At 37.4% G+C, this 23557-nt stretch overlaps 1 protein-coding gene across 2 annotated transcripts in view; it reads right to left on the bottom strand.

The window, feature by feature from the left end:
* Positions 1-10383: 10383 nt before the first annotated feature.
* tmem9b (TMEM9 domain family, member B) overlaps positions 10384-23557 on the bottom strand; it is an 83947-nt gene continuing 70773 nt past the window's right edge. Inside the window, exons 5-6 of one of the 2 annotated variants that reach the window (XM_072592305.1) lie at positions 19781-19917; positions 10384-10852 (exon numbers count right to left, since the gene is read on the bottom strand). In XM_072592305.1, coding sequence (XP_072448406.1) covers positions 10786-10852; positions 19781-19917 — 204 coding nt within the window. In that variant the 3' untranslated portion in view covers positions 10384-10785. The remainder of the gene's footprint in view (positions 10853-19780; positions 19918-23557) is intronic. The other variant, XM_072592306.1, reaches the window with a different exon arrangement.

Below are 23557 nucleotides of genomic sequence, written 5' to 3'. Positions count from 1 at the left end.
ATCGATTTGCATGTGAATGGGAATGTTAAAAAGGCGTGGAGTTTAACTTATAGAGTTGTAAGTTGGCAATTCATGTTTCTTTCTTGTCATTGGCTAAGAAAGGTTTGATTACAATAAAATTATTTTCTTGTTATTGAAAAGCCTAGTATACACATTTGTATCCTGAATTAGAATTGGGCAATTCAGTGGTTTGATCAAATTTTCATATTTGTGATTTCCATGCAGTAAGTCTTGATATTTGATTAATATTGTTATGTTCTGTTCTAAGAGCAGAAACAGCATTGGTTCAGCGGTAACAGAGACACCTTTGAATTAAACATTTTTGTGTTTAGCATTGCTCCAAAAATGTAGAGTCATTGAGCATGGAAACAGACACTTTGGTCCAACGAGTCCATGTCGACCATGTTCCAAAACTAAATGCGTCCCTCTTGTCTACATTTGGCTCATGTTCCTCCAAACCTTTCTTATTTATACTTAGCCAAATGTCTTTTAAATGTTGTTACTGTACCTCCATCCATACTTCCTCTGGTAGTTCATTCCACGCACAAACCACTATGTAAAAAATGTTGGCCCTCATGTCCTTTTTAAAATTTTCTCCTCTCACCTTAAAAATATGCCCCCTAGTTTTGAACTCCACTACCTTCGGCAAAAGACCCTTGCTACTCAGATTATCTATGCCCCTCATGATTTTATACACCTCTATAAGGTCACCCCATACCTCCTATGCTTCAGTGAAAAAGGTTCCTGCATATACAGTTTATTTTTATAACTCAAACCCTTCATTCCTGGCAATTTCCTGACAAATCCTTTCTGAACCCTCTCCAATTTAGTAATATCCTTTCATAGCAGGGCGAACATCCTGTATAACCTTAACATGACACCCCAACTCCTATATTTAAAGGTATGAGCAATGATACAAGCATGTTAAAAACGTTTTAAATATGTTGTTTACCTGTGATTCCAATTTCAAAGAATTATGTATCTGAACCCAGAAGTCTCTGTATTCTACAAGACCATCCAGGGCCATATCATTAATTATATAAGTCCTGCCTTTGTTTTACCAAAATGTAATACCTTGCTTTTACCCAAATTGCATTCCATCTGCCATCCCTCAGCCCATTGACCCAATTGATCAAGTTCTCTTTGTAATCCTAGATAACCTTCTTCACTGTCCACTACATCATCATTTTTTGTGTCATCCACAAACCAAGTAATCATGCCTCCTATATTCCCATTCAAATCATTCATATAAATGACAAACAAAAGTGACCGAGTACCAGTCCCTGTGGAACACTGCTGGTCACAGGTCTCCAGACTGAAAAACAACCCTCTACTGCCACCCTCTGTCTCCTATCAAGCTAATCTTGTATCCAACGGGAAAGCTCACCCTGAATCCCACGTGATCTAACTTTACTAATTAGTCTACCACACAAATCTTGTCAAAGGCTTTGCTAAAACCATGTAAACAGAGTCTATCCCTCTGCCCATATCAATCTTTTTCATTACTTCCTCAAAAAACTCAAATCAAGTTATATAGTCATAGAGGTATACAGAACAGAAACAGATCCTTCAATCCAACTCATCCATGCTGACCAGAAATCCAAAATTAATCTAGTCCTATTAGCCAGAACTTGGCCCATATCCCTCTAAACCCTTCCTATTCGTGTACCCGTCCAGATGCCTTTTAAATGTTGTAATTGTCCCAGCCTCCACCGCTTTGTCTGGCAGCTCATTCCATATATGCACCACCCTCTGCGTGAAACAATTGCCCCTTAGGTCCCTTTTAAATCTTACCCTTCTCACTCTAAACCTGTGCCCTTTCATTCTGGACTCCCCCACCCCAGGGAAAAGATCTTATTTAATTCATGCCCCTCATGATTTTATAAATCTCTATAAAGTAACCCCACAGCCTCTGATGCTCCAGGGGAAACAGCCCCAGCCTATCCCTGTAGCTTAAATCCTCCAACCCTGGCATAATCCTTGTAAATATTTTCTCAATCCTTTAAAGTTTCACAACATCCTTCGTTTAGGAGGAAGACCAGAATTGCACAAAATATTCCAACATGCCCTAACCAATGTCCTGTATAGCCGCAATATAACCTCTCATCTCCTACACATAATGCTCTAACCAATAAAGGAAAGCTTACCAAATGCCTTCTTCACTATCTATCTACCTAAAACTCCACTTTCAAGGAACTAGGGACCTGCAGTCCAAGGTCTCTTTGTTCAGCAACACTTCCCAGGTCCTTACCATTAAGTGTATAAGTCCTGCCCTGATTTGCCTTTCCAAAATGCAGCCATTTATCTAAATTAAACTCCATCTGCCACTCCTCGGCCCATTTGCCCACCTGCTCAAGGTCCCGTTGTACTCTGGGGTAACCTTCCTCGCTGCCAACTACACCTCCAATTTTGGTGTCATTTGCAAACTAACTAACTATACCTCCCACGATCAAATCATTTATGTAAAATCAGTGGATCCAGCACTGAACCTTGTGGCACACCACTGGTCACAGGCCTCCAGGCTACAACTGTCTCACACACAGCCATGCAGACTATTCCTAATCATCCTTGCCTCTCCAAATGCTTGTAAATCCTATGTTTCAGAATCACCTCCAACAACTTACCCACAACTGAAGTCAGACTCGCAGGTCTACAATTCCCAGATTTCTCCTTACAGCCTTTCTTAAATAAAGGCACATTACTCACCCTCCAGTTTTCCGACATCTCACCCATGGTTATAGATGATACAAATATTTCTGCCATGGGCCCTGAAATTACTTCCCTAACTTCCCACACATTTTGGGATACATTCATTCAGGTCCTGAAGATTTATCAACTTTTATGTTTTTTAAGACCTCCAGCAATTCTCTACTATAATGTGAACTGCTTTCAAAACTTGCTATTTATTTCCCCAAGTTCTCTAGCCTCCAGTTCCTTCTCCACAGTAAACGCTGACATGAAATATTCATTTAGTATCATTTCTATCTCCTGAGGTTCACACATAGTTCACACACCTTGTTGATATTCAAGGGCCTCTATTCTCTCTCTTGTTTGTTTGCTCTTCATGTACTTGGATAATCTTTGGACTATCCTTAACTTTATCTGCCAAGGCTATCTTGTATCCTCTTTGCCCTCCTGATGTTCTCTTAAGAATGCTCCTACACTCTTTATAATCTCCAAGAGATTCATTTCATCCCAGATGTCCAGATCTAATATATGATTTTCCTTTTCTTGGCTAGAACCTCAATATCTTTATTCATCCATTGTTCCCTACTCTTACCAGTCTTACTCTTCACCCTAACAGGAATATAATGCCTCTGAACTCTTGTTATCATACTTCTGAAAGCCTCCCACTTGTTAGATGTCCCTTTACCTGCAAACAGTCTTGTCCTATTAACTTTTGAAAGTTCTTGTCTCATACCATAAAAATTTGCCTTACTTCAATTAAGAACTTGAACTTTTATGGAAATCTTTTCCATAACTATTTTAAAACTAATAGAATTATGATCACTAGTCCCAAAGGTTCAATCAGTTGCCCTGCCTTATTTCCCAAGAGAAGGTAAAGTTTTGCTCCTTCTCCAGTACATACATTTACATATTGATTAATACTTTTTTTTGAACACATATGGTAAATTCCTCACTATCCAAGCCTTTAACACAATCCCAGTCAATGTTTGGAAAATTAAAACTCCCTACTTTTATAACCCTATTATTCTTACATACATCTGAGATCTCTACACTTTTGATCCTTAATTTCCCTCTGACAATGAGTGGGCCTATAGCACAATTCCATCAAGGTGATCATCCCTTTCTCATTTCTAATTTCATTGGAGCTCCCTCAAATAAAATCATAATTACAGTAGTAATGTTTTCCTTAATCAAAAATGCTGCACCCTCTCCTGTCTTGCCTCCCTTTCTATCCTTCCTACAGCATTTAAAACTCAATGATGGTGACATAGTGGTAACCTCCCTGAGTGAGTAGCTGAAAATGTGTTGCTGGAAAAGCGCAGCAGGTCAGGCAGCATCCAAGGAACAGGAGAATTGACATTTCGAGCATCAGCCCTTCTTCAGGAATCCTAAGAAGGGCTGATGCCCGAAACGTCGATTCTCCTGTTCCTTGGATGCTGCCTGACCTGCTGCGCTTTTCCAGCAACACATTTTCAGCTCTGATCTCCAGCATCTGCAATCCTCACTTTCTCCTCCCTGAGTGAGTAACCAAGCTTAATGCTCTGGGTTAATGCATCACAGACCAATAGTGAAATATAGAATTCAATTAATAAATCTTGAAAGGAATGTTGGTGATGATGATACCATTGTCTATTCTCATAAAAATCCATCTGGATCATTGATGTATTTTAGAAAGGAAAATCTGCCATCCTCACCTGATCTTGTCCACATTTGAATCCAAAGAGCATGGTTGACTCTTAACTGTTTCAGAAATGGTCCAGCAAGACACTCAGTAGAACCTAACCATCACAAAATTTGTCAAAAGAAATAAACCTGGATGGATAATCAATTCATTAAGCTAGGCATTGGATACAACAACAGCACACTTAGCCTGGCCTGGCGAGTTAGTGGTTACCACTGCTGTCTCACAGTGCCAGTTTAGAACACCTAATCTAGACTCCAGTCCAGCGCAGTACTGAAAGTTTGCCTCACGTTCAGCTGTACTATCTTTCTGGGGCAAAAGTCAGGACTGCAGATGCAGGAAACCAGAGTCTAGATTAGAATGGTGCTGGAAAAGCACAGCAGGTCAGGCAGCATCCGAGGAGCAGGAAAATCGACGTTTTGGGCAAAAGCCCTTCATCAGGAATAGAGGCAGGGAGCCTCCAGGGTGGAGAGATAAATGGTGGTGGTGAGGATGGGGGGGGAGGTGGGATGGTGAGACTGGGGAGAAGGTAGCGAAGAGTACAATAGATAAATGGGCGTGGAGATAGAGGTGATAGGTCAAATGCTACCTTGCCCCACCCTCCTCTTTGACCTATTATCTCTATCCCCATGCCCATTCACCGAGTGTACTCTTTGCTACCTTCTCCCCAGCCAACCCCCATTTACCTCTCCACCCTGGAGGCTCCCTGCCTATATTCCTGATGAAAGGCTTTTGCCCAAAACGTCGATTTTCCTGCTCTTTGGATGCTGCCTGACCTTCTGTGTTTTTCCAGCACCACTCTGATCTGTACTATCTTTCTGTTGAAATGCTAAATGGGTCTATGTCTATCCTGTAAGGTACACAAAAATGGTCCTTTCCCAAGAAGGGTGAGGCTTTCCTGCTGCTCTGGCTCTCATCTGTGTTGCTGAGTTCCTAGTTCCGGTGACTTTGCCACAATTCTCTCTTATCATCCCACATGTTATCTGAATACTAATATTAATTCTGTTAACATTTCAGCTCAATTACATTGCCTCACAGTTTCAGCATAACTGATTTTTTTTTACAGATGCTGTGAAACTTGATTATTTACGGTCCTTTCTGTTTTTATTTCAGACTTTCATAACCTTAAGTATTTTTCTTTTGCTTCCAAATATTTGTTGTAACTTCTTTGAGCAGAAAATGAGGAACTGCAGATGCTGGAGATCAGAGTCAAAGAGAACGATGCTGGAAAAGCACAGCCGGTCGGGCAGCATCTGAGAAGCACGAGAGTTAATGTTTCGAGCATAAGCTCTTCATCAGGATGAGCAAGTTCCACAAAGTTTGTTATACAGATTATGCTCGAAACGTCGACTCTCCTGCCTCTTGGATGCTGCCTGACTGACTGTGCTTTTGCAGCACCACACTCTGTGATTCCGTACTTTCTTTAAGTCTATTACAATTTCACTGAATATTCACATATAGAAGCAATGGTATATCTTGTTAAATAGTAAACAAATACAACAAAAGCAGAGGGAGAAAAATGTATATAAAGTATTATAAGGTAAAGTATTACATCAGAGAATGTAGTGCAACACATCTGGATGCTTTTAAATAAAATCTTGCTGGGGACAAATTAGAAAGACAGAATAATTCCAAACTTTGTGGAACTTGCTTTATTTATCACTAAGTAGGAAACTGGATCATTTCTAATAAAAGGATAAACTTTACTTGTACTATAATTTGAAAACATACAGAAGTGATCATATTGAAACTAGGAATACACTTATGGAAGTGTGAAGAGACAAGCGATTAAAATGGACAAAGTCAGACCCTCAGGCTAGATTTTGTACTCAGTTAATGTCTTCATTGAAAAGATTATGAATCATGAATTTTAAGGACTGATACTTGTTTGAACTGGTTTAGAAATTGTACTCAAAATTGTTCTGTCAGAAAGGAACATAGAACTACTTTCTACATCAGTAGTTTAACATCATCAGTTGAAAGAATTTCAGTGCCAATAGTATCATGATCAAAAGTAACCCATCAAATTTATTAGTGGAAGATAACCTTTCAAATTATTTATAACAAAAATTCAACTAAGACAGTGCTGGGACCTAGAATATAATCACTCAGTATTAAATCCATTTAACTTAAAAGCTGCTTTATGTGACTACAAGGTTTCAGAATGGCTTGTTTGATACCCCAAAGTTACGGAGAATTCTCTTTGGGCAGTTCATGATAGATTGTTTCCAGTGGACAGTATGATGATAATAAGAGGGCACAAATTTAAAATGTCAAAAAGGGTAAAAATTATAGTTGCATGACATCAGTTAATTATTGACAATTCTTTGTTGCAACAGTAGCCATTAGCATTTTTAAATGTGAATTGGATGTCATGAAAAGAGAATATAGAAGAGCATTGACAGCCAGTAGGTCAGTGAAATAGTTAACAGTTTTATGATTTAATGAGGTACTGTAGTCTTGTTATGCTGTGAAGATGTGTTCTAGTCATAACTTCATAAAGTTTCTGTGAAATTGTATATTTTAAAACAAATACTCACAAGATGGCTGCCAAGCATCAAGTGATCTTCTGCATTTACTCAAAAAGGACCACCTGAAGCTTCCAGAAAATTCTAAGTGAATAACTTTGGATGTGCCTCACCGCACCCCCCAACTGAATTGATATGCTAAGATTAGCCATTCCATCCACTGACTTCATCGATACTTCCTGCTGCCTTGGTAAAACAACCAACATAATCAAAGACTCCTCCCACACCAGTTATACTCTCTTCCACATTCTTTCATCAGGCAGAAGGTATAAAAGTTTGAATATACATACAAATAGATTTAAGAACAGCTTCCTCCCCGCTACTGTTAGACTTTTGAATGGACCTCTCAAATGTTAATTCTGATCTCTCTTACTGCATCTTCTCTGCGGCTGTAACACTGTATTCTGCACGATGTTCTGCTATCCTGATGCTCTTTGTATGATACGATCTGTCTGTATAGCTCGCAATGCAACACTTTTCACTGTATTTCAATACACGTGACAACCATAAATCAATCAAACTAAGATCTTATGACTAAATCTCTGGGAGCTGTCTGATTTATCAAAAATCTAATGTCAGCAGACCTTCAAACTTGTCATCTCAAAGATCAATGCTTGTCAAAGGTGGGCGAAGAGATTATTTATGCCTGAAATAAGTGTTAAAGACCATCATCCGCCTCCTATTGTATATCAATGACCTTTAAGCCATTTGATATGGACGATGACAATGATTATGTGACTGAAACTGGCCTCTGATATTGAAAAGCTTTATTATTCAAGACTCAGGAAATGGCTTAGGAAATGTGAAGAAAAATAAAAAAAACCCACCTGCAGCAAAAGGCTGTGCCATGATTGCCTTGGAAGAATTTGCAGGCTGTAAAATCTTTAAATAACCTCCAAGCTTGATTCCTAAATGTAAATCCATGTGTCAAGGCAGCAAATTTCCTTACATGAAAGCTACAAGTTCCTAACTTTGTGACCTTCTGAACATTCATCTCTTTAAGTGAATCCTATAAGAACTCATCTAAACTTCAAGAGTGAAAAAGACTTTCTTCTTCAGTCAACCTACAAAAAATGTTTTTCCTACAATAAAATGTGAACTGTATTTTTTTTTGGCTATGGCTTGTAAAAGTGCTCCATTACCCTTATATATATTTTCTTCTCAAATATGTGCACATGTATGTTGATTGATTGACATAGCATTTAGACTCAGGGTGAGTGTGAGAATAAATAACCGTAATCTTTAAGCCTGATGCTGGTTCTTTACATTGGTCATATGCTAGCAGGGGCTTAGAAAAATACACATCTACCTTTCCAAAAAAAAATTGATTATTGCTAGTACGGAAAGGTAATAGGAGATTTCAGTTTCTCTCTCCTCTATTTGTAACAGTCTATGAATTTAATCAAGCTAGATCACTTTTGCTGTACATTACTCACTAATGCAAATGACCCACTTTAGTGAAAGAAACCAGTTTATACCTGGACAACTGTTTAAGTAGTTACTATGTTCTCTATTCCCATGGACTGCCAAGCATTAGATTCTGTGTTAAAACTCCGACATTAGCAAAAAGAAAATGAAAATGATAGCAACTCTGGACTAGGAAATTAAAAATATTAATGAGCGTACGACTTGTATTTGTGCTTAGCTATTTATACAATACAATAACATATTCTATAAATTATAAACATAAACCCTTTGTAGGGTTGCTTTTTCACTTACCTAGGGTGTCTTGCACAAATTATATTTGCCATTACAAATGAATAAAAAAGTCAGAATTTTAAAACTCAAGAGTTATTTTAATATATTAATTAAAGCTTACAAAAAGGTCCCAAAATACATACATTAGTATCATCAGGATGGAGAGATACAGCCTAAATTAAGGGACTAGTATTATTTAGTCTGATTTAAATACTGAATGCAAATGTAAAAACAAAACGTTCAATACAATTCCATATTTTAGACATTATCTGTGCAGAATATACTATTTAAATGTTTAAAATAGCGATTGGCTTATCACTATGTAGCATTTCTTGTAAATCTTCTTGTAGCATAGTCAAATTTGATCCCAAGTTAAATATGTTAGCAATTTAGTATCTCACAGAATACAATATGGAAGTTTGTTTACCAGCTTAAAATAACATATGCTTTTTATCAGATATTTTCTCTCAACATTGTATGGCATTCCCTGAACAGGTAAAATGAAACTGATGAAGTGTTGATGCAGCACACTATGACTAACATGTTATATGGATTAGCAGGCCATTTTGCTTATTTCTCTTCATTTGGCAAGTTAATTTCAGTTGTGCTATTGCTCGTGAATGAGAAATGGTGTGGTTGGGTGTAATGCTCCTTTCTATAGAAAAAGGAAGTGGCAAAACAACTTTAGTTGCATTCAAAACAGTATGGACAGAAACCTACAAGCCTAGCCACCAGCTGTGAAGAGCAAAATGTATTTCAGAGGTGTACACAGCAGCACTTAAAATGCTATAATAAAGGAATAAAAACACTGACCTCTTATGTGTTAGCATTTAATTATATATTAAGGCCAGAATTCCTCTTGGGCAAATATACTGCATGTCACTTTACTTAACCATACAGACCAGAATGATCTCATTCAATCTCTTGATCATGTTGAATTAGCTGTAAGGGTAAGGGGAGGTGCACAACATCAGATTTCATGCCCATTAGTTAGACATTTCATTTGGCAAAAAAGCCTGCTTATTATCAGCATCCAGTGAGCTCCACAAGAAAACGTACACAGATATTAGTTGTAGACAAGTTTGAAAATGGTTATGGTATTTTCTACAGTGAAATAGTTTACTAATGTCTTGGCCAACACTTGAACAACTTAACCGGGAGTAGTCGCACTAATGGAACTATGCCTCCTGCTACATTCACACAAGACAAAGGAAATGAAAATTGGGGATAATACACTAAGACTACTAATGAACTGCAAAATCCATCAATCAAACATGCAATGGAGAAAAAAAAACTGATGTAAAAACTTTTGAAAAAGTGTATCATATTCTAGTAACATTTTTCAAAAAATATTCAAAATTAGACTATTTCTATAATGTTTAGGTCTGAAACAATGACTAATCCTAATTATTTTCATCTGTGAAGTTGCAGATTTTGCATTTTAATTTTTTTATTCTATTGCTAATAAACTGCAAACAATTTCTGGTCAGAGGAGAGGAACTATGATAATTTTGATAAATTATCATCATAATTATTTTATAATTGCCATCTTTAGGATTCACGATTTTATTTAAAAATATTGGTTAAAAACAAAAATCAATGGGGTTTTGGGGACCAAAAAATACTTAGGCACTTCCTCGAGGACAGGGAGTGCTGGAAGAATGCTACAAAGAGCAAGTTTTGTTGACAATAATTCTGTATATGAAAAGCAGCAAGTCTTAGTCTTCTGTCAATATCCCATGTTATTGTTCTGTAAGCTCCCCATAATTAAAGCATCCAGGAAAAAAATTAACTTACAGCTCTATTTTATTAATGTTTATCATCACTTGCTATGTTGTGGTTTTGTTTCCAGAACTGTATGATAATTTAGGATGAAAACCTATTAAAATAGATACATCAAAACCATGATATTAAAAGAATATCAAACTATTAACATGATTATTATACTATATTTTTCCTTAAAGAACCAAGGATAAAAAGAATTAAGGTATTAAACAAAACCAACAAGCAGTCAGGACCACAAAGATTGTCAGATAGATTATTTGTATAGGCCCACTGACTCATTGCTTCCTGTATTCCTCCACGTACTTTAAGAGTGTTTTTAGCTGAGGACAACATGGCGATCAAAAACTGATTTCCTCTGTTCTTGAACTTGTCTCTTCCAGCGCTGCTGTGCATATTCAACTTTGTTCAACATGTTGGTGCGTGACCGAGAACGGGACAGTACTTCATGGGCATTAGCAAATGGCTGTGTGTCCTAAAAGGAAAGCAGGCTCTCTTGAGACATTACAGAAGAAAAACCAGTTTTAAAATCAGTACAGAAAAATTGCAAAATATTGATTCATTTGTGTCCTGCAACAATCAAGACTCTTTAACTAACAACCAAGTTGAATGGAGAAACAAAATAGCTAGACCAAGTGAGTAGCAAGTAGAGTATTATCTGTGGAACAAATTGGGTACACCATAGAAAACTGCATTGTCAAGACTTGATCACGCAATCGTTTTGAGAGTGTCTTTAATGTCATTAATGTTAATGTTTAAAAATGCAAATCCATTGCAAAACCATAGAGCTGGATTTTAGATGCCTTGTTCCCTGTCTCCCACATAACAAAGTTGGTCAGAAGTGTAACCCACGAAAAAAAGTCAGCTGCTCTGCAGCTATTTTATGTTCTGTACAGCATTAATTGGCACACAGTGAGCTTCCACTCCCATCTGGAGTGCAAGTCCCAACCTTGGGATAGACCAATAGCTCAAACAGAGGAGATTATGGAGCCAGACGAGTGAAGTCTTGTATGTTGTCAGGCCTTGGGTGGCAAGTCCAGTGAGGCCAGGTGAGGGTTAAGTTTGAAAGGGTTAAATAGGATATTGTCAAAGGGGACTCATAAGTGTGATCCTCTCCCTTGCCTGACATCAGCTCATCTAGAAAAAGCTGCTGGGCTGACATTTGACATGGACCTATCTCAACCATGACTAAAATAGGGAAGGCTGGAATTTTTAAAAGTTTCAATAGGCCCAAGGTCATTCCTCCTTCATCCCCTCTAAAATGGAATTCAGTTCTGAGATAAGTGGAATGGTGATGGGCAGGCTGCGTGCTGTATTTCATCAAACTCTCATTCAAACACACTAGTGGGAAATAATACATTCCAGTCGCACTACAGCTACAAAAATATTTTACTTTTAATAAAATTATCATTTATCAAGTTGTCCTGAACTAAAACAGTTGAAATGAATTTAACATTCACATTAAAGCAGTTAATATGTTTTAGGAGGTTTGTGGTATTAGAGTATGGGAGGAACAAGAAGTCTACAACTGAGGCACTTATGAAACAATTTCCACGGACTTGCATTTTTGCTTTCTGCTGTTCATACTAGTACTAGAACTCTTTGCATTAGAACATGGCTTCAACACACCAAGTAGCTTGACACACTTGGATAAGTAATTAAACAAAGGGCACTCTGCCTATTCAGGTTGATGTCAGGCTCCCAATGCATTACTGAAGAGCAGCTGAGAACTTTCTCAGACAACATTTCTTCTACAATCAATATCAGTGCAATAATAATAATAATAATGATAATAATAATTCACATCATGAAATTTTGGGAGCCTATTGTGTGCATAATGGACACCACATTCTCTGGCTAAAGGAAAGTAATTGTGTTTTCAAGTAGATTACTATATTTTGAGACAAACTAGGAAATTTCATAAAGCCTACACTTCATAGCATTGAATACAGTTAAGCTTATTCTGTACAGAACCAACACTGTTTTTATTTCAAAATAAAACTTGTGTGAAAGAGTTTATTGCATTTACAAACTTGACCCAAAATAACTAGCTTATTTGCAATGAAAATAACAACAGTTTTAAATTTGTAGGAACAGAGGGAAATTCAAGAATAGAACAGACTGGTGATAACAAGAGACTTTAAGATCAAACTAGTAGCTACCAATGAAGCAAAGAACCACGATACAGAAAACATGCATTTTAGTTTGGGTTGATATATCAATACTTGCTGGTGAATAGATATAAAATTTTATTGAAGAATAAAGAAAGTGAACAAATTCAAAATAACTTAGCTTTGTAACCTATAACAAATCTGGAAATAAATAATTTACAGAATAAAAATACTTCATACCTTCAGGACACCTGATACAAATAACACAGTAAAATAAATACTAGAACAGCAAACTAAGTTTACTTTATTACCATGTAACTTCCAATGCTGTGTCTAAGTACTGCAATATTCAGTAATATATTATCAGATTAATAAAAAATTACATCTGCTGGAATTACACTATTCTGAATTTATCTAATCATAGCCATTATATCACCTGAAATGGCTTCAATTCCTGCTCCTACACCATTATCTCACGATCTACCATCTGCTCCCACTCAAGGATCTATCCTTAATCCCCTTTCTACTTCTTGTCTACTTAGTGCTCTTTGGTGACATCAACCAAAAACACAGCATCAGATTTTACATGTATGAGATTCATTTCTATCTCACTTCTCAGTTGCTGAGTTATCAGAAGGCCTGTCCAACATTCTGTAATAAAATAATGCTTTCTATCTTTAATCTCCTTGACACGCTGCTCCCCAGCAACCAAATCCATGCCTCTCCCCGAAAACTGGTCAAGGCTTAAGCAATGGTCAGAATATGACCTCAAGATCATCTTCCAACCATATCTTCACAGCATCACCAGACTGCCTAATTTCAACTTCCATAATACGTTTGTATCCTTGATGTAACCTGTTCGCTGCTAGAACCCTTTGTAGCATCTTGAATTAACTAAGTATTCTAACACACTCCTAACTGGCTTCCTATATTCTACCCTTCATAAACTTAAATTCATTCAAATTTATTGTGCCCATGTCCTAATTCCCACAAATTACTCATCAACAGGAACGAGGCTCATTCATGATGAAGGGTTTATGCCCGAAACATCGATTCTCCTTCCCCTCGGATGCTGCCTGATCTGCTGTGCTTTTCCAACACCAGGCTCTTGACTATATAAATATGTAAGTAGTTGAAAGGTGAAGAATAAGCAGAATCATTTAAATAAAGGCAGATGATGAAGACATGTATCTCAAACTACACACAGATCTGCAATTTTAATAAGTTCTTCACAAAAATCAGTCCTCAGCCAATCCAAATCACTCCATATGACATCATGAAATGATGGGAAGCACTGGATATTGCAAAGGCTTTGGGGCTGATAGATTTAGAGCTATATTATTGAAGACTTGTGCTCCAGAACTTGCCACAACCCTAGCAAAGCTGTTTCACACAACATAGGCATCTACCCGACAATGTGGATAATTGCCCAGTTACGTCCTGTACACAAGAAGTAGGACAAATCCTGTGTGGCCAATTACCATCCCATCAGCCTACTCTTATCATCTTGAAGTGATAGAAAGTGTTATCAACAGTGCTTTTAAGCAGCACCTGCCAAGCAATAACCTGCTCACTGATAGTAGGGCCACTCAGCTCTTGACCTCATTACAGCCTTGGTTCAAACATGGACAAAAGTGTTGAATTCCAGAGATGAAGTGAGAGTGAGCCCTTGACATCAAGGCTGTTTTAGGCAAAAGCGAGGACTGCAGATGCTGGAAACCAGAGTTTAGATCAGAGTGGGGCTGGAAAATCACAGCAGATCAGGCAGCATCCGAGGAGCAGGAAAATCAACGTTTCGGGCAAAAGCCCTTAATCAGGAATAAAGGCAGGAAGCCTCCAGGGTGGAGAGATAAAATCAAGGCTTTTTGACCAAATGTAGAATCAAAAAGTTCTAGCAAATGGAGTCAATAGGAATCAGGGGGAAATCTCTCCACTGTTTGGAGTCATACATGACATAAAGGAAGATGGTTGTGGCTGTCAGTCTTCTCAAGCTTCATAACGTCTCTGCAGGGGTTCCTCAGAGTCATGTTCTAGGCCTAATTACCTTCAGCTGCTTCATCAATGACCTTCCCTCCAACTGTCCAAATACAGTGTCCAGTTAGGCTGGAAAGTGGCAGTAACATTTGTGCAGCATAATTGACAGACACTGGCCATCCCAAATAAGAGGCAATCTAATCCTTGTCCCTTGATATTCAATGGTATTACCATCACTGAATCCCTCACTATCAACATCCTGGGGAGTTACCATTGATCTGAAACTGAACAGGATTAGCAATACAAATACTGTGGTCACAACATCTGGTCAAAGTTTAGGAATCTTGCAGCAAGTGACTCATCTCTTCACTCCCCAATATCTGTCCATCATCTGTACAGAACATGTCAGTAATGTGATGGAATATTCCCAACTTATTTGGATGACTACAGCTCTAACAACATTCAAAAATCTTGATACCATCCAGAACAAAGCAGCTGCTTGGTTGGCACCACATCCACACTCTCCACCCACAATAGTATCAGTGTGTGTCATTTACACCTTGCACTGCAGAAATTCACCAATGCTCCTTATGCAGCACCTTCCAAATCTACACCATTTCCACCTTGAAGGACAAGGGTAGCAGACACATAGGAACATCACCCCCTACAGGTTCCTCTCCAACCACTCACCATCCTGACTTGGAAATACATCACCATTCCTTCAGTGTCACTGGGTCAAAATCCTGAAATTCCCTCCCTAACAGCATTGTGGGTCTACACAAAATTGCAGCAATTCAACAGGCAGCTCACTACCAAATCTGAGCTACGTTCAAGTCATCACCAAGTTTACAATGATTTTGAAAGCTGGCTGATCACAATCAGATACATTGATGTTATTAATTGAAAAAGAATTGTGAATATCTGATAGTACCACCATTACTAGTCTTACAAAAGATCAGAATAAGTCGGAATATTGGTAATCTTTTGCAGTTTAGTAAATGATTTTATTTTTAAAAATCACTGTTTTACTTATGTAACGTTAATCAAGGGCTACATGTTAATTCAATATACACATTTATATATATGATAATCATAAATCTACTGGCTATACCCTATGTACAAGTGACAAACTTGTGGCCTGAAAGTTGTTGAGTCAAAGCTTTTACAAAGATCTTGCATTGGAATTGTCTTCGTAAAACAATAAGAAATGGCACCATGAAAAAACAAACGTGATAATTATTAATGGATTAAGACCTTGTGTCACCTTTTATTTCAAGCTTCTACCTGAGTATCATCTCTTGCTAACTGTCTGAAAGTTAAAAAAAAAATACCTTATAGATCATAGAATCTCTGCAGTGTGGAAACAGGTCCTTCGGTCCAACAAGTCCACACTGACCCTCCAAAGAGTACCCCACCCAGACCAATTCCCCTATCCTGTCATTCCATATTTACCCCTGACTAATGCATCTAACCTCCACATCCCTGAACACTATGGACAATTTAGCATGGGCAATTCACCCAACCTGCACATCTTTGGATTGTGGGAGGAAACCCATGCAGACACAGGGAGAATGTGCAAACTCCACACAGACAGTTAGCTGAGGCTGGAATCGAACCCGGGTCCCTGGCACTGTGAGGCAGCAGTGCTAACTACTGAGCCACCATGCCGCCCCAAATATATAACATATAATTACTCAAATTGGAATGCTATTTTTAAATATTTATATGATATCCATTGTATGTGTTGCTTAATATATTTGACTAGCAATCAAATGTTAACACATCCATCTGACGAGGTTCTTTCTTGAAATTTATCTTGGGTGTAGTCTTGGTACATACGTTATGGTACATGTGCAGATTACTAAACATATATCTCGGTACAGTCAGAGACTACAAACAGCCATATGTTAAGTTGATACTAAGCAGAATGGGTGAAGTGAACAATGTTAAATAATAAACAGACTTGCTGGACAGATACTGAATTGGAAAAAAGCGACCTCTAAACATTCTGTTGAAAATGCAAAACAGTACTGAAGAATACAGCTGTATTTTTAACTGACAAATGGCCTAATTGCTCACATTAATCTTCATTCTTAAGTGAACACCTGCAAGTCTGTAAAGGTTTTCTTGGTAAATAAAAAGAAAATCATAAACCAGATTAATTTTGCAAACAGAAATAAAGTTGAGAACTTTCTCCATTATGTCACGTTCCAATTCTTCCAAAATTCCATAAGCCTGCTATATTGGGACATGGGCCTCTTGCATCTGAGCCAAGATGCTTTGAAATGGCTTGGGGCGGGATAGAGGTTCCGTTGGACGGTTGAGTTTTCAGAGTAAAACTGTCAAGATGCGGTGAAAGTTGCTTTTACAATTCAAATGCTTGTTGGCACTTTGTAAGAATGCTGAAGCAACATGTTTTACCTGTTTTACATTTGAATTTGCCTTTTGGAATATGTCAACAACTATTCCAGTCTAATATCACACTCCTTGCAATCAGCAGCTGTCCATATTTTAAAAATAAAACATGAATTTTTATTTCTTTTACAAAACTTATTAATGTGTATAAAGTAATGAGAAATCAAACAAAATAAGTTTAACATCCTTAAGTTGAAATCATAATGCAAACAGTTCAGTACCATGAAATAATTTTACAACTGGGAATGAATTCCCATCTTTGTATGGCAAGATTGACCCCTCGTATTTTCAAAGTATGTTTTGTGCATACCATGTAGCAAGATTACAGAAATACAACAGCAGAGAGATATACCTGAGCAGAAATGACCAACCTAAACAGATTTAGTACCATTGTGATTCTGGATGAAATGTACAGGTGTCAGATATGATTTACAAAAATGTACTCTGCAGTCATTATACTACCAGTTCATACAAAATGCCAAACAGTTGTGAATGCAAACTGAAGAAACTCAGCAAATCTGGTAGCATCTGTGGAGAGAGATAAACAAGAGTTGCCATTTCAAGTCTGATAGGATTCTTCTTCAGAACTATCCCTATTGAACTTGAACCATTAATTCTATTTCTTTCTCCACAGATCCTGCCAGTCCTGCTGAATTTCTTTGGATATTCTGTGTTTCAGATTTCCAGCAACTACAGTATTTTTCTTAGTTAAGAATGCACATCAATTCTAAAATGATTTTATAACTTTGAAATTTTTTTTGGCTTTTGTGAATATTATAACCAGTACGGCACATCATTTTCCAAGAGGACAACATTGGAATTCTAATTATTCAGTAATACTGGTCTGTGTGGGCAGGGTGAGGTTAGCCTCTCAGATAACAATTATGTTGCTCTCTCATTTGAGAAAGATGACTGCAGATGATTCAACTGAGAGATCTCCACACCTCAGGTGAAGGGATAGATTGAGGAGAGTTCATGGTCACGGTGTCTTCGGTTTTGTGTGGAAATTGATTGCACACTGTTGGCGTCATTCTACACTGCAAACCAGATGTCCAGCCAACTGAACTAACCTATGGCATAACTGGAGACCAAAAGGATCAGGAAGTTCTACATCAATGGTACTTTCATTGTACACAACCATGAAAATAATTTTGTGCCATTTACGACAGTCCACAGCATGATAAGTTTCCCTTTGATGGCATATATATTTTTACAGGCAAACCACTTATGTGGCATGCAAGTATTTCCTTAATGGGTCAATTAGTTCCAGAGTGAGTGTTGAGGCATACAGAACAGGTAATCCTCAGGTTCTGTCATAATGTGATGGTCTTCATTGTGGTTATAACAATACCCAACAACAATGTCATGGAAAAAAATGTCATGTTGTGAACAAAGTCTATTCTTCCTATGTAGGGAAACATTCAACAGGCCGTGTACATTTGTAGACAATGGATGAGTTGATATTTTCTGCATTACCTGTTGAGTGTTTCCAGCATGTTGTTTTTGTTTAGACATCCAGGAATTACAAAAATTATGATTTGTGGTCAACTTCCTCTGTACTTTCACACAGCTATTTTACATTTGCTTACTTTTCAACCATTTTTTGGATTTTTTAGATACAGAAAAGAGTGTTTTAACAACCCTCACATGTCAGAATAATTGGAACAGTACATCTTATATTGTTAATTCTGAAGAAGTCAGAGTAATTACACTGATAAGATTTTGACATCAAAATCATGCTGTAATTCATTCAACGAGTCTTAAATAGATTGGAAAATCTTTGGCGTCACCTTTAATTCACTTGTTCAGAAGCAATCTGGATTGGTCCCTTGCAACCCTGTTAATTCCTGGACTTAAACTTTCATCATTATCGCATAATATGCTCTAAGGTTTGTGAATGACATAGAACTAAAGGAAAGTTCAGGAAGGAAAGACAATGGAGGAATATTCATAGCAATTAAAAGCATCTAATACCAATCAGTCTAGCTCTTCTTATTCAGAAACCACATAACAATCAAGATTTTTCAACAGCTTTGTTTTACGGCAACACTACTGCATCATGGTTGTTGATTTGGTGACATTAGCCACCTTGGCTTGTCTTCTGTAGCTTTGCTTCAATATAGCTTATACAGCATGGTATCATTTGGATTTTTTCTGTTATGAAAACATTGCTTTGCAGCAGATGTCTTGTACTATACACACAGGTGGATAAAGTAGTGGTCAATAACCAAAGATGATACCCTTGTACTGTACAAAACAAATGGAAAGTACAATGCTCAGGCAAAAATAGAATATATTTATACATTAAAAGTAATAAATACCATAAATATTTTCAGAAATTTACTGTTATGTAGCTTCTTGCACCTGTTTATTGCAGGCAATGTCATTACTGGATCATAGATAAGGCCTCCTTTGGTCTGATCAATCTTCTGGTAATTTTCATCCTGACTATATTATCCTATTGAGGCTGATATTTGCTAAAGTATAGTTCCACAGCCTAAAGCTAGTAATGTATGTTGGGAGGCAATTTGAGCATGAAGGGTATCATCAATGAATTAATTCATATGATGCCAACTATAATTCAACTTTGGCACATTGCCTTGACTGAGATGAGCTTACAGAAGAATCTGGAAACCTAACCTGGAATCTTATGGAATAAATTCTTGAAATATTCAGCAAATCATTCAGCATTGGTGAAGAGAAACAGATTTAACGTTTCACTCAGTTTCAGTTAACTCAGTTTCTCACCAAAGATACTACTTAACCTTCTATTTCCGGTATTTATTTACGTATTACTGGCACCTTATGCTCTGTACAACTGAGCAGTACATTGCTCAGGTTTTTACTCACATAAATAACTCTTACACTGGAGTCAGTTCAGAGAAGGTTTAGTAGTCTAATACCTGGGATGGAAGGATGGAAAAAGGTCAAAAAGACTAGGCTTGTACTTAGTGGAGTTAAGAAAATAAGTGGTGACTTGATTGAAGTATATATGATCCTGAGGAATCTTAACTTGGTAGACGTGGAGATAGTGCTTCCTCTGAAAGGCAAATGTAAAATTAGGAGGTTGCTGTTTAAAAATCAGAAATCGTCCATTTAAAACAGAGATGAGGCAAATCTCTCAGAGTATGTCTTTGGAATTCTCTTTCTGAAAAGGTGGTGAAAGCAGAGCCCTTGAATATTTTAAAGCAGAAGTTGATAGATTCTAGGTTAGCAAGGGTTATCAGTGTTAGACTGGAATGCAGATTTGAGATTACAGTCGATAAGGTATGATCATACGAAATTACAGATCAGATTCCTGGGATTGAATAGCTTCTTCTTGCATTAATTCATTTGTTTGGATCTATGTCATTATGATCATTTCAAACTGACATAATTTACTTCCAATATCTGTAATCATATTTTAAAAATAAGTACACATAATATTTTCTGTAGGCCATTGATGCAGCTCAGTCTTTAAAGTTAACATGCAAAGTGAGATTTGCCTAGAATGTGGTCCCTGTATCCATTCACTTAATTGCACGTCACCTTACTTTTCACCAAATTTTTAAAATTAAAGAGAAGGTTTTGCTAGAAGACCAGATGGTAGCAAATATAACTCACCCTCTTCAAAAAAATGGGAAAGGATTAAACAAGAACATTACATGCCATTTGTTGGTAAACTGCTAGTTTGTCTATCAATTTTGCTGTATCAACTGTGAAATTGCTGTGCACTTGGAGAAATTAGTTAAACAATGGTAGTAGGCATGAGTTTCTTGAAGGCAGGTCAACTAACTCTGTATTTCCTCTTATGCTTTCTGTAGTGTGGAATCTAAAATTGTATCGAGTACTTGACCTGTAGACTAAGTCGGGCTACATCTTAACCTTTATGTTCTATAAACCCACTAATTCAGTAACATTTTATCCATCTAAGGTGTAGTTTTTTTAGTATCTTAGGAATTGAATTCCCCCAACCCTTCCACATCAGAGTGTTCTTCCATTCAAACTGTCATTATTTTAATTTGATTATTCTGACAAGAACCCATCTTACTCACTGCAATACACAATCTCCAGGACACCATTTTACAAACACATTTTTGGATATTAAAGCCAGATAATGGAACAGTTTTCAAATGAGATGAAGGTGCAGCATTTATTTTTCACTTCAGATTCATTCATATTTAATCCATCAAACGTTGGTTGTCCATTCCATTTGGATATTCCAATGGCCAGATAGTCAATGAAGCAATGCTGACACGAGTTGTGTGTCAGGACCACGTAGAATTCCAAGTGCAGAAGACACTGTGGGAATTTCCAGGAAATTGAAGATTTTGATGGCCAATTCCATTGTATCTGGAACTTTTCAAAACAATCCATTGAAGGAGGAGAATTTGAACGGTTCTGCTTCAGTTAAATTTATATTACCCAGGAAAAGTTAGAAGATTAAAAAGTTAGTGTAGCTCTCTGGCCCCTGCCAACCACGCCAACTCTCCTCCCCAATGATCAGACCCTCATCCAACACAACAAGATTCTACTATAATACCCTGAACCCGCAACACTCCAATCTCCTCTGAACCAAAGCATTTGGTCCTGACATTCTGTTGCTTCATCTTTATTTGGCACCTCTGGTTCCAATACCATCTTCTGCAACCCCCAACATCCCCCTTAGCTGCGACTACAAGACCAACACTCCACGCCCTAGCACCCCCCGCTCCACCCTCCAATATCTGCCCTCTTCTGCTAGTTTTGACACCCCCAAACATTGCTGCCACTGCGGCCCTAACAGTTTTCTTCCCTGCTGTCCCAACACACCCACCTGCCTCACAACTCCAACCCTGATCTACCCTAAGCATTCCATCATATATCTAGCGTCTTGGTTGATTGCATACTAACCCCTTAAGTAAATGCCACGCTAACCCTACTCTTACCATACATACATACCCTTTTACAGCAGCTGACAATGTGGCGAGATTGCTGCCGGACATTTTAATCTTAGAACATGGCATACTGATAGCTGTAAAAGGAAGCATTTAACATTGCCTGACTATTTTGTATAATGGTGGAATGGTTTGATTTATGTACACTCTTCATTTGTGAAGGAATTAGGATCAGAATTCCCATCTTGAAATGCAGAAATCAGGACTAAGGCAAATAAATAGGAGCAGAGTGGCAATCACAGTGATATTCATCAGAATATCTTGACCAATATTCTACTAGCATCCTTTTGCAGTTTTGTTTGGTCCTCAGAATTGTTCATTACACCTTTAATATTTAGTATTATCTCATTCTATCTCCGTCTAAATGACTGATATCTTGTTGTTCACCCACCAATTACTGTATCATTTGGTTGACAATGGTAATTGAGGTAAAATGGACACCATGTCAGCAGGAAAATGGTCAACCTGTCATCTGGTTTACTTTGTTGTTATGAGTGTCACGTACATTCAGATATAGAGCCTTTATTTTCATCTTCTTAACATCTAGTGTTGACCATTGGGAGTATTCTTAGATGTATTCTCTTCCTCCGACTGTAATTTTCTATGTTATACCTTGCTCTCCTACCTTCACTCCATCCCTGGACTTGCTATTTATATCCAAGTTTGATCCCTCACCCATTTTATAGTTTTGCGATTTGCACAGGTCTCAGCACCGCTCAATCAATCACAGTACACAATCCTAATGCTACAGACTCAACTTTCTCCAATACTGATGACTGTGCCCCATGAACCAGAACCCAATTGTCCCAGACCATTCTATGAGCACACGTTTATTTCATTAATCTTATCTTATTGCTGTCAATGGAATGAGGCTCAGGTAATAATTTAGAGATAGTACTCCAGAGATTATTACTTTGAGGTTCTGCTCTTTAGTTTGGTGCCTAACTCCTCATGTTTATATGCAGGATGACCTTCCTACTCTTACCCAGGTTGTTGGTGCCTATGTTGAGCATGACAAATAAATTCTGGCTCCCACTCCAAGTTCCAGTCCAGTCCTGAGCAGATATCCCAAACTCTGGCACTGAGTAGACAACATAGTTTTCTGGGTATATAGTCATTTCGACAACTCATCAATTCACATATTTCTTTTAGTACTGTTCTGATTTATGCTTGCTGCATTCATTTAATTTTCCATACTGTACTTCATGATTTATTGTTGTTTATTTTATTTATTTTACATGTTGCTCTGAAATTAATGTGATGTTATCAAGCTATTTACTTTTTCCATGCTGTACTAAATGAATTTATGCTATTAGCTCAGTAAATTATGACATTATTTTGAATTAAATTACATTTCCTCAGCTGATATAATTCCTCTTAATACAATCAATTAAATATCCCAGCTTTGAAAATGTATTTGTTTGCTATACTGAATTAAAATATATTCTTTCTCAGCTTTAATATTACATTTTTTACTTGTTCAAAATACTTAGTTAAATTTTATGTGACTAGGAGCTTGTTTAAATAAAAATTTGTATACTTGCAATGATGAGTTCAGCCTTTTTGCACAATCTATGTGTTGAAGATGCTCCCATAATTTTGTTAGATAGGAAATTCCAGAATTTTGACCCAATAGCAATAAAGGAACAGCGGTCTATCTAAATCAGGATAGGGTTTGGCTTGGAGGTACTTTCCATATATTTCCTGTCTATGATTTTTTAACATGGAAAATAATTTGTGCTTAAGAGCTGATTCCAAAAAGAG

This window comes from Chiloscyllium punctatum, chromosome 22 (assembly GCF_047496795.1).
Source record: "Chiloscyllium punctatum isolate Juve2018m chromosome 22, sChiPun1.3, whole genome shotgun sequence".
Classification (NCBI taxonomy): domain Eukaryota; kingdom Metazoa; phylum Chordata; class Chondrichthyes; order Orectolobiformes; family Hemiscylliidae; genus Chiloscyllium; species Chiloscyllium punctatum.
The sequence above is the reverse complement of the archived record's forward strand: the minus strand, read 5'-3'. Positions and strand labels throughout refer to the sequence as shown.